The sequence below is a fragment of the Euleptes europaea genome, chromosome 1, assembly GCF_029931775.1.
Source record: "Euleptes europaea isolate rEulEur1 chromosome 1, rEulEur1.hap1, whole genome shotgun sequence".
Taxonomy (NCBI): Eukaryota; Metazoa; Chordata; class Lepidosauria; order Squamata; family Sphaerodactylidae; genus Euleptes; species Euleptes europaea.
In genome coordinates, this window is record NC_079312.1 from 68,175,764 (window position 1) to 68,188,822 (window position 13,059).

The 13,059-nt window shown below is 39.2% G+C and overlaps 1 protein-coding gene across 1 annotated transcript in view; it reads right to left on the minus strand.

The window, feature by feature from the left end:
• SLC6A11 (solute carrier family 6 member 11) overlaps positions 1–13,059 on the minus strand; it is a 116,124-nt gene that overhangs the window by 101,526 nt on the left and 1,539 nt on the right. The window contains exons 2-4 of the mRNA XM_056856495.1: positions 8,126–8,260; positions 6,306–6,446; positions 3,781–3,871 (exon numbers count right to left, since the gene is read on the minus strand). Of these exons, the coding sequence (XP_056712473.1) occupies positions 3,781–3,871; positions 6,306–6,446; positions 8,126–8,260 (367 nt within the window). The remainder of the gene's footprint in view (positions 1–3,780; positions 3,872–6,305; positions 6,447–8,125; positions 8,261–13,059) is intronic.

The following is a 13,059-nucleotide window of genomic DNA, read 5'->3' on the forward strand; positions in this document are numbered from 1 at the left end:
GTGAGAATGTTTATTACCCCTTAGAACTTAGGTCTTTTTTGCCACCACAACCTCTTCTACTTGAAATCTGGCAATAAGAATTCCTCACATGAGGACTACAACACCTGATAAGAACATTCCAATTTGAATTTACACCTGGAAATGTGTTTCCTATTGAAACTAATGGAAATGACTACCAAGTTGATTTCCTAAAATGACAAAAACCAAACAAAAGAACTGAACAAGAACTGAACATTGTTGTGTTTTATTTTGTAGATTCCTAATATAGACACAGCCTTTGGTTCAGAGATTTGATTGTGGGGACTTCAGTAGCATCCTCACCTTACAGCTTTATGTCAGAAATAAGGAAGACTTCCTCAACATCTCTAGCATCACACACACATATTCCCATTATTATTACAAAGCTGTTGAAGCCCTGGCAGGTTTATGAAACTAATTCCAATTTGTACTGATCAGATTAGATTTCAAATCCCTTCCTTTATTCATTATATACGTCCACTTCCATTCATAAACTATGTATTAAACTAAAATAAAAAAGTACTTTTTCAAAATCACTAACACAAATGTTATTTGTCACTTCAGGATTTGTATTTATGTACCAAAAGTGTAAGGCATTTATCCAGTTTAAAGGTGACAGTGGATGTTCAGTTCAGCTTCAGAAAAAAAGCTACTTTAATGAAATACATTCAGCATTGTATTCAGGTGAACATCTAACTCTTTTGTCCCTGAAAGGCAGCAGGTCTTCAAAGAATATGCCCTTATAAGAATGATTTATTAACAAGGGAATGATTACTGATGGCTCGCACAGCACTTTGCTAATAAGCAACTTTATAAATAATAAAAATTATTATTATGACTACTGAGTTTAATTAAAATTCAGCATTTTTACTTTCAGCAGGAAAGCCTCTGGTTCCTATTTTCCCTTTCTTTATTGCCTCTGCACATACATCTGCACACTGCTTTCTGAATATATGATACAGTAATCCCTTTGCTTTGAACACTGTGTCTACTGAGCACAGCATGAGTAATGGGGCAAAATCACAGAAAACGTGCTCAACATTTGCTGAAAAGGGAACCCGCATCTTTCATCAATCATTCAAAAGGGAGACTGGCTGATTCACTGAATTATTCCCTTTCCAGATTCTGACTCTCAGAAGCGCTTCAGTGTTTCGTAGTTTCACAGTATGGGCTTGTATTCAATGATGCTTCCATGAAAAGAACACAGAGGTTTTCCACATACCTCTTCTCTCCTGTAGCCCCTTCCAACCCCTGGAAAAATAACTCCTGGGTTGTGGCACCTGCATAGAACAACTGTGTGGGCCAGGGAGCTGCGGTGAGGAGGGGGAAGGGGTAAACTTCCCCTTGCTCCCTCTTGCGTAAGTACAGCTCTACTAACAGATGAGAGAGAAACCAGCAGTTTTACACCCTTCTCCTTTCTCATGGCAAAAACATATGGTTAATAAAGGCAGAGTTTCAGTACTAGCTGTCTATAATGACCCTTTTATCTTTAGGGTTTTTTTATGACAGAAATCCCATTTGATTAGTTTTAAACAAATGCGACTCGGTCTGTATTTCAATGGCTATACTAATGTGTGTCTGTTACTGTGAGGAAAGATGAATTCTTTATAAACATGACAGAGGTGAGGATTACAAAAGAGAAAACATATTTATTTACTTCCTTAGCGGGGTATAATGCTCATGTCTAACAGTGTCTGTTGGTTGAATGTTAAAGCAACATTGCTTCTTCAAAGTTCTACTAAGGCAAACTTCTCTTTTTTTCAGAGAATGTTGTGCGGGGGAGGGAGGTCAAAATCCCTTTGGAGCTTAAATGCACTTTCAACCCTGATTGGCAACTTTTTCAATCAACCAATGTATGACAGCTCTAATTTTAGGACTTCTTCAAAGCAGCCAGCCTCCACGGTCACAGCAGTCCAGGTATAGCCTATCTACTTCCTTCAGAAGATATACTTACTCTGGATTAAGACCACTTTTCCTAAGTAACATTAATCAAATAACCATTCTGCTCTACCTGAGCCAGACGTCTAGCCCACTGATCCCCTGAGCAGACAGACCCTTTATCTCTAACCATTGGAATCTTCCATTTACTTTCATTCCCCACCCCCCACTCAACATTCTAACATTACCTCTGATCAAAGACAGTTGTGGACTGATAGCAGAAAGAAATAGGAAGGCAATTGACTAGATACATTTCATTTGAACATGTAAACTTTATCTCCCTGTAGTTCAGTAAAGTGCTAATATTCCATACACATTCCACAGCAGGAGCTAGACAAACTCATACAAATTCATACACATTGTTCTGCTTCTCTGGCCTGATCATGGAAAAATGCAGGGAAAGGGTTACAAAAGACTTTCATGCACATTTTTCACCAAGTAGTAAAGACACAGCTATGCATACCCCAAAAAAAACCTTGAACTGCTAAGATCTAAGCAAACACAACCGCCATATATCATCCTAAAATAAAATTTAAATACAACCTGAACCAAAGATCAGACAAAAAACAACTGAACACCAGACAATACTTGGGTAAAAAGTAATATTTTACACTTTTTTCCAAAAAAAAAAAATTATAATCTTGGAAAGCTTCCTTGAAAAAGGAGTGTTAAAGTGTCAGGGCTACTACCAAGATGGCCTTGCTATGCAATATCACAAAGCTAACACAATAAAAGACTCGGGTGGGATACTTAGTTCATAAAATTGAGTGTTCAGTCTCTTTGTCTGCTTTTCTCTGATTCTTGTTGATTGGAAGGTATATATAGTTAGTGTTTAAAACTTGCGAGTTACAATTTTCATTGCAAAAGAATGACTAAATTTCTTCAAAATTAATACTATATAATTTCATTAAATATAAAACTCTAGACTATGTCAAAATAACTAATTTTTCATTCCACAGTGCTTTCCAGCTAATACGAATAGCACACTTACAACACATCCTATATATGTTTACCAAGTGTATTCCAATAGGCTCTCAGGAAACTTTGAGTAGGACTGCAGCATTAAGTGCTTAACAACAATAGTACTCGTTCTCTAGGCACAGTCCCTTACATACCAGCATCTTACATTTTGATTCCGTAAGTGCCACCTTCAAAATCCAAAAACACCAGCCATATTAAAATTTAGTACCGGGGAGCCGATGCCTAAGGGGAGTGGTGCTGCCACGCTGCCTCCTCAGAGGCTTCTCGGACACCAAAAAGAAATTTAACTACTGTACAAAATAAAAACAATTAAAAATGCCCCCAAAGACTTCAACAGGGCTACAGCACCAAAAAAGGTGTCATAGCTATGCCACTGTGTGGGAAGGGGCGTTCCTGGGATGAAAGGGGTTCAGAAGGCAGCTCCACGCCCAGGAACTCTTCCCAGGATGCCGGGGTGGGGACTTGCACCACTGGAATGCTGCCAGGAGGCAGCGCCTGGGCCCAAGCCCCAAGCCCCAAGCTGCGGCTTCCGGGCACCAGTGAGGATGCCATGCATGACGGCTCTTATCATGGATTAAATGGGCACTTACCCAGCGCAGGGTCACGCCGGCTCCTAAGAAGCTTCACCCTACCCCCTTTCAGGATTGCAGCCTCAGTTTATGAAGACTATGATTAAGTAACCAGAAATGGTTATTTCCTAATTTTCGTATGCAGAACCAGCTTCTAATAGAACTTATATCATTCAGTGCTATCTTTTTACAGTTTTTGGTTGCTCCCTGTGATTTTAGTATACTGAGAGAGAATATTCTGGTAAATTTAGAATAAAAGTGTAGGTATACTTACTCCCAAAATTCCATGACTGGAGAAGTAGCATTTTGCAGAGTTTGATGAGTGCAGTTACTCATGTTAAGTTTTTGAAATTCCACACAATGTTCTACAAAAGAACCACAAACCAAATTGCTGTGACATTTATTTTAAACTTTGAAGTTGATTAGAATATGGCTGCAAAGATTTAAAAGCAAGGTTCTGTCATATGCTTTGATAATTAATTCAAACTGGTCCTCCTCAAGATGATGTTCACCAAGATTTCTTTTTGGTTTGCACTGTTAAAGTTGAAAGTGCCGACCCAGTTTCTGAGGCAGAAAAAATAAACTTTGAGTTGCTCTGATTGCTAGGGAGTTAAAGATGCATGGCTTCAATGGCTGACTGCAATTCAGTTCCCATTGACTGTAGGTGGCTTGCGAATCACTTTCTACCAGCAGCAGCTTAGAAAGCTACCATTTGGCATGAATCTCTGGCATTAGAGAAATGGTGGAAACAGATCAAAGTGGTTGACCATTGTTGAGCTGACACATATTAGTTGGACAGTGTTCAGCACTGGCTAAGCTTTCCTACACAGATGCCAAAAATGACACTGGATCTCTATAATTTCTGATGGACCTGGTGCCAAATTTGTAATTTATACTCCCCCCCACAAATCCATAGATCTGAGCAATGAACATAAGGACACAGGTAGCAATTTCAATTCGGATTTAAATTATGGGGTTACCGATACAAGGTATATCAAAACAAGAGACGTATCATTTAAGACAGTCTGATTTCTTTCCAGTTTAATGCACTAACTCAATTAGGATCAGACAAAAAAGAATACTTATTATAACATGTTTTATGCCACATTAAACTCTTTAGGATAACACATTATTGCATACTGTCTTCCACAAGGGTTTTTCTGTCATTCCATTCCTACTGTAGTCCTAGCCTCACCTCCAAATGTCAAGGAACCCTTCAAAATGGCTTTCTATTAGGTACAAAGAGCTACTGGCATGGCATGGTTCCCCCATCTACTCATGCCGTGCATGAACTGAAGCACTGTGTGTTCCCAGAGCATTGAGCCTATCTGGATCCTTGCCCTTCTATTTTCACATGCTATTACTCCTGCCTATACAGGGATACAAAGTTTTCATAAATCAGCATCTGGTGAGAACAACGTTGCAATTCTACATCACAACTGGTATATAATATTACATTTTTGTTTAGGATTCTCTATTGAAATTTCTGAAAGAATGCAGGCTGTATTAAACTTCTTTAAATAATGTAAGCTTCTTTAAATAATGTAAGCTACACTGAAATAAGGTATGATGGCCAGTTTGTTAAATAGTTTTGTTTACACTAACCATCAATTAGCAAACTACAAATAAACAGCTACAGATCATAATGAATAATTAGTTTTCATCTTGAAAGACAAAGGCAACATTGACTTTGATGTGATTTCCCTAGTAATTCCCCTCCCTCTAAAATACATCCAATTTCAAAAGAGCCAGATCCCCTTAAAGGTTTACAGCATCCTGAACCAAGATAAACAGGATTATTAGCATGCATCCCCAGACCCTAATCTCCCTCCAGCATAATATATTAAATTTTTATTCCACACCTTTTCCAATGAGCAGCTGAGAGCAGCACACATGCGTCTCCCTGTCAGCACTTAAACACATGACCACAAGAAGCTGCCTTATACTGAATCAGACCCTTTGTCCATCAAAGTCAGTATTGTCGACTCAGACTGGCAGCGGCTCTCCAGGGTCTCAGGCTGAGGTCTTTCACATCACCTACTTGCCTAGTCCCTTTAACTGGAAATGCTGGGGATTAAAGCTTCTGCATGCTAAGGAGATGTTCTACCACTGAGCCACTTCTCCATTACCACCCTAAACTGAACGATGGTGAACGGTCCCATAGCTGGATTTACACACAAGCTAAACTACTTTCTAGGACATCAGATTATGAGGACCCCTAAATTTTTTAAAAAAAAACTGAATTTCAATGTGAGAATAATACATATTTTTTGTAATGCTATGGAGTCTCTTAACCTTAACATAGTTTAGGACCTCAGCATGCCTTAATATGGACCTAACTGGTCCAAATGATTTTCACAGGAATTTGAACTCAGTTACCTCCAGTCCTAATCCATTACTCTAGCCATTATACCAAATGACACTCTAGAAAGCCAATTTTCATTGCTTTCCCCCCCATCTGATAATGTGCTTAATATTCTAAATCTCCTATGTTGTCTTTATTTGGCCTGGTTTTTATGATTGGCAAAACTACTTTACTAATACATATTATAAATTAGGTTTAAAAAAAAAACTAATGCCTTTTTAAAGGGTTCCATGAAAAATGCAATAAATCAGGTTTGAAATCAACATCAATTACTGAGACTTAACATTTTAAGAAAGATCAGGTACAGATTTGAATTCAGGTCAGTTAACTTCCACTATCATGCAGTTTGATCTCATAAACATTAAATAATAACACCACTGTTCTTGCTTGAGTACATTCAAATGGGTAAATAACTATCTTCACAGTGCCCATACCTGTATTCCATTCATGTCCACAAGTTGCCCAAGGAAGCTCTGTGGTAAAGCAGTTAAACAGATAGAAGATAGCCCATGCTAAAATAATGATGTAGTAAACATTCAAATGTGCCTCAATAACCTGGGTAGCATATCCAATACCTGTAAAGAACAAAGATATAGACTTAAAACTTTAAGAAGTGCGCACCCACAAGGAATGAGAGTAAGAAATTGTTTGTTCAAATTCTAACATTCTCAAACCTTCTTGTTCTGTTACACTAAGCAGAGGTACATCCTTCTAAGTCCACTGAAGTCATTGGGCTTAGAATGTCCTGACTTTGTTTAGGAGTGTCCTGTCAGATATTGAAGGTATAATTGTGACACATATATCCAAAACTCAAAGAAGAAAACTGGTTGTCTGGCTGTGACAGGCCTTTTTTCCCTACTGAGGGGACACACACAGCCTTCTATGATCTTTGGGGATCTAGGTTTGTTTTAAACTATAAATCTTCCCCTCAGTTACCAGGAGTTGTAAAGGTAGCAAGTGTATAGGCTTTAGGTTCACTGCCGTGAGGTAAGTTTTGTGATGCACCAGATTATTGAGATCACTGAGGCAGGATTCATATTAACAACTAACAGCCCATTCCTGAAAGGGGAGGCTGAAACCTCTTAGGAGGCGGCATGACCCCACTGCCAGTGTAAGTGCATGTAAAACTATGATTACACGCACTTAACGCTGGCGGGGAGGCCAGTCCCACCGGCGGCCGAGCACCACAGGAACGCACCTCGCCTTTCCGCTGGCGAGGCCTCTCCGTGGCGCAGGCCACAGCATAGAGAGGCCGCGCCGGCACAGGGGGGCTTTCTGGGGGTGGGCCAGGGGGATGAGCAGCCGGTCAGGCGGCTTCCTATCCCGGTTCGGCTGGTTACACCGGCACTGGGAACGGCGGTGCTGCGCCTGCTTTTGAGCTTTTTTTGCTTTTGAGCAGGCGCAGCCTCGCTGTTTTCAATGGGGCTTTTAACCCCAGTAAAACAAAACAAAAAGCCGCAAAACGACTTTTTGTTTTGTTTTACGCATACTCAAATCGGCTTAGGAAGGGGCGCCGCTGCGCCTCTTCCCCATCGACTCCACATGCCGTTATTTCAGGAATGGGCTGTAAGAAGATTTATTTATTTACAGGTTGGCTCGAAGGAACCGATCAGTAGCACAGGTTTCAAGGTAGACACAGGAGAAACCTGGCTGAGGCACATACATTTAAACTATCTATGTGTTCAGAGAGCAGTCAGACTTTTCTGTAATGCCTTTAGACACAAACAGGCTTTTGCTGACTAGCCATCAGGTTAGATCCTCTCACACACTCAGGATTCTACCCACACCAGCCTGCCCTGTCCCAAGAGTCTAACTAAATTTTACAAGGTCTGCTCATCCCCAAAGATAGGCCTAATGGGTACTCTATTCCCTCCCAGAGATAGAGCTAAACCACTCTGCCACACTACCAGGCAGAGCTACCCTTCACTCTGTCTGCTCTTTTTCCTGAGCCAATCCTGAGCTGTCACTGCTCTCAACCTGAAGCACATCTGAACTCCCTTTCTCCTCTGTTCCTTCCAGCATTCCATCCTCCTTCTCCAAGACGATTAGATGCTGCAGCAACACTCCACTTTGGGGAGAAACGCAACGAATAAACAAAGTACATAAAGTTAAACAAAACAAATACTAGTTGCAGTTAGAGATTTAAAAAACTGTCATTCTGCTCACAAAATTGTTATAAATGTGCCATTTCCCATCATTTTAAGAAAGGTATGTTCAAATATGTTAAAATAGAAATGGAAGGGAAAATGTATACCTTCAAACAATGGACAAACTTTTCTCCAACACGTAATTCCACCTTCACTGGTGAATTGTCCCAAAGCAGTCTCCAGGAAGAAGACCGGTATTCCACAGCAAATAAAGAAAATCACATAAGGTATGAGAAAAGCACCTAAAAGCAAACATTGCATACAGATTAACTACAGCAGGCTCATTAAAGATGAATGAAATCAAACTACTATGCATTCACCATACAGGACTACAGTATGCAGCACCACTTCATCATCTTACAAAAGCACATTAACTTAAGAGTAGTATCACTAATGGTAAAGGATTATCTATGCAAGTAAAGAATCTGCCCTTTCATGTTATAATGTGTTGCAGGCCTGGTCTACACCTGCAGCAGAATGAGGTGCCAGAATGGACTGTACCACTTTAGACTACAGGTGGTAAGCTCACATTTGTAATGTTTCCCCATGTAAAAGCTCCCTGCAAACAAAGAAATAGAACATCAGAGAGCAACGTTCTCGCTTAACCCGATGAATGCTGCACTATCCTTTCACTTACAAGGAATTACTAATTACGGGGTGCTTTGAAAACCCTTTCACTCACAGTCTGAAGTGGTGCAATCTATTCTACACTTCATTAGCACCACAATTTGCTGCAGGAACAGACTAGGCCTTAGTGGGGCACAAATTCATCAACACAGAAAAGTTACTGAATTTTATTGATGCCGAGTTATAGTATTTAGATCATAAATAAGACTCAATTTTGGGGGAATACAGACAACTAGCTTACTATATAGTGTTTTCTTCCACATTATTTAGTCATCTGCATTATTTCATAAGTGGTACTACTACATATGGGGTGTACATTTTTGTGCCAGCCAGGTATGGTAAAAGTTGGAGTCTTTAACGAGTGGTAAGGCTTCTATCACATATTCACAACATGGCTGATAGATTATCTGTGCTATGAATTCACACAGGCATTCCCTTAAGATGCAGATTTTCCCCTTCTTTTCGTTATTGGTATTGCTTCTCTCCTAGTTTGTGTTATCAAACTTCATAATACCAAGTGTCATTGATGTACTTTAACAGTGCAGTCCTAACCTCCATGCACATGGATCATTTCAGTCATATAAAGTAATTTGCTTCGCGGCAACAGAATGGCTCAATATCCAGAGCAAAGGTGGATCCAAACCACAGAATATTACAAAACCAGTTGCCACTGGTCATACTACAATACAATAGCACATATTTAAGGAGAAAACAAACATTTCCCATGTGAAACACTGGCATTTGTATAAAACTGTCTTTCCCTTAAACTCAAATTCCAGTTGTGATATCTTTTCCTTTCCCTAGATTTAACATCCACTGGCTATCCATCAACCACTTCACACTTTAAAAAGAGGAGATGAAATTTAATTTTTCCTTGACCCAGTTGTGATATTAATTTAGGGATGGAAGTGGCCACATATAGGGATGACACCAAAAATTAATTCCCTGTGGTGACTGATGCCTGCCTGGCAGAAAACATTTACTGCATTGGAGTTCAGCCATCAAGTTGCAAGCCTCCACATCTCCACCACATATATGGAATAGAACATGAAGGCTTATAATATAGTGGCCATGCTCCATCTAAAAATTACTGCCCAGGCAGGAATTCATTGCCACACGGAAGACATTTTCAGAAGCATCTACATGCCTTGTATAATATGTGTCTGTTCTGCTAGTAGCAATAGTGCTACTTGCAGAGTAAAATACTACTCAGCAAGGAGAATATAAATGCTAGCACTTTTGAGGTCTGGAGAAGTACATCCAGACTATTTTAAATTTAAATTTTCCCTATGTTTACTTATTAAATACTGAAGTGGGACCACTTTAGGTCTAACAATTAAATATTCATTTACACTCTGTTCTGTTTATACAGTATGCCATAGAGCACACTATGCCATTATTTAACTCTGAGGATAAATATTGTTTCTCTAACATTTCATGCATACAAACAACCTTGCAATAAGATTGTCTAAGATTGGGTACTATATGCCATAAATATGATTTTACACCTGGGAATAAGAATGTATTCTTGAACTGGCATTTTTTATTCAAAAATGGTTGGTAAGACAATGGATGAAGAATACTTCATACACATTGATGTAATATTATAAAATATCAAGTGAATAAAATATAGAAAAATGAAAAGACTGCTTTACAAGAGAAAAGAAGGAAGCAACAGGCAAAATATGGATATTGGTGAAAATATGATCAAAATTTACAGATCATACGAGTAAGGACCAATGAAGAGGCAGACAGACTGAATCTTTACAAGGATATCAAACCTAAAGATCTTTAATTTTTAAATTATGCTTTGCAGACTCACTTGAGTCTCAGTGAAAAAAAGATGGACTATATAAAATGAGGTAAGTAAATAAATAAATAAAAACCAAAAGTTCATGCTACTACTTGATTTGCATCATAGGGCTATAACCCTGATGTTTCCATAAAGTTATTAATTTGTGTAATTTGTTTAAGAGTAATTAATTTAACTGCAGTCCTTTGCACACTTAAAGATCAGGCTCCGTGTCCGAAAGACTAATCAGTGTACCAGTTATAGGATAGAATCTAAATTGATAAAATCAGCCCAAGAACTAGTTTTCAATAGTCTCATGTATCTCATGGCTGAGTGACTTTAGGCCTATCACTTTCTCTTGACTGAAAGTGCCATCCTAAACAGTTAAGCCTTTCTAAGCCCACTGATTCCAGTGGATTTGAAAGGGTGTAACTCTGATGGCCCAGGCTAGCCTGATCTCGTCAGACCTCAGAAGCTAAGCAGGGTCAGCCCTGGTTAGTATTTGCATGGGAGACCACCAAGGAATACCAGGGTTGCTGTGCAGAGGAAGGCACTGCCTATCAGAGGCAAACCACCTCTGATAGTCTCTTGCCATTAAAATCCCAAAAGGGGTCGCCATAAGTCGGCTGCGACTTGAAGGCACTTTACACACACAACTCTGACTACAATTGCACTGTAATTTATCTCAAATGATTGTTGTGAAGATAAAATGGAGGAAGAAATGGATAATAAACACACAAGGGAGAACCCTGAATTCCTTGGAAGAATAAAAATATAGTAGATCTGAGCAATGCTAATAGAGAAAGAGGGTTGTATCCTACCATTTCACTCAGCTGTGTATGGAGCCTTCTTCCCGTGGAAAGGCTCTTTCTCTGAAGGGTCCACACTTAACTAAGTGGAATAGTAAGAGATACTAGAGGTTTTTCCCCTTTAATTAAGTATATTATAAAAAGCCAAAATAGCCATTAATACTTCCTCAATGAAATTAAGATTGCTGAAATGAAATTTTGAGTTAAATGGAACATACTCCATTAATCACTGAAAAGGGTACACAGCCAAATAAATGAAAGTGTTCCTATGTGTTTATCACTTTATTACTTATTTACTTTGTGTCCTGACAAACTTATCCTTCCAGTGAGCGGGCAGGAATCGGCTGGTCACTTACCATACAGATAATATAACCCCAGTTAACCTTCCCCTAATAAAAACAACCTGAGTAGCCGGACTAGGAATAAACAACCAGCATCACTGGTTCTTTTCATCTTGCTTTCTTGCCACTGTGTATCAACAGAAAGCAATAAAGAAAGCAAACACACCTACACACTGTGCTTTTTAGAAATGAAGCACACCAAATGGGCCAAATTCATTTAGGTGTTTGTTAACACAGAGACAAGAAAGATTATTTTGGCCCAGCACTCTTAGCAGAGAAACCAAAAAGAGAAAAATTGCTCTTTGGAGGTTTCTTTATATACAAGCTAACACATCATTTCCCTCATGCCACAACTCATCATTTGGGCTGTATTTGAAACTTTAGAGTCTTACAGGTCTGGGTTGAACGTATATTTTACAAAAGTCTTAGGCCAGATCCAACAGCCACTGTACATATATCTGGTGAGTAGTTTTTGTCTTTTTGTTTTTTTAATTTTCCCTTTGTCCAGAAGGGTCCTAACACCATTTCAAGAGTTGTTCTGTGATCTGACATAGGGCTACTTTACAAGATACACAAATAAAAAGCTCTTTTTGGCATGTGGGGCTCATCCAATGATAGTTTCATTTTGAAGATTAACAGTGTAAAATATTTATTCACTGGTAAGTTTTACTATATTCAAAGGTCCCCACTTGCAGATATAGGATTACAAGCTGAAAATGAACAGTACTACAAGTACATATACAAAATTTATGAAGCTTGTCATTTTTTCATTCTGGCTATACTATGCAGGGCATATTTATTGTCAAACGTCGCATGTATTAAAATATCTATACCCATCTTACACCTCCATGGCGCAGAGTGGTGAGCTGCAGTACTAAAATCAAAAGCTCTGCTCACAACCTGAGTTCGATACCAACAAAAGTCGGTTTCAGGTAGCCAGCTCAAGGTTGACTCTGCAGTACCCAGCTTGCTGGGGGTAAAGGGAAGATGACTGGGGAAGGCACTGGCAAACCATTGCCTTCCCCAGTCATCTTCATTTTACCCCCAGCAAACCACCCCGTAAACTTAGTCTGCCTAGTAAACATCAGGATGTGATATCACCCCATGGGTCAGGAATGACCTGGTGCTTGCACAGGGGACTACCTTTACCTTTTTTTATACCCATCTTACCTTTGTGGCTCAAGATGGCTTATATACTTTGTACAATAACACTCCAAGTAAACCCCATCCCTCATACTAGCTAGCTATAAACAACACCACAAAATATTCTGACAGTTAATATTTTGCATTAGATTCTTTTATGTGTTACATTACTTTATGCAGCCAGATAATTTATGTGTAGTTTGAGTTTGCCACCATATGCCCCCACTTTTGCTTACAATAACCAGCTCTGTCTTCCTCCTTTCTCATTTAATCCACTTTTAAAGAATGTAAGAGTTGCCTTCACTGTGTTTGTGGAATGGCCCATCAAG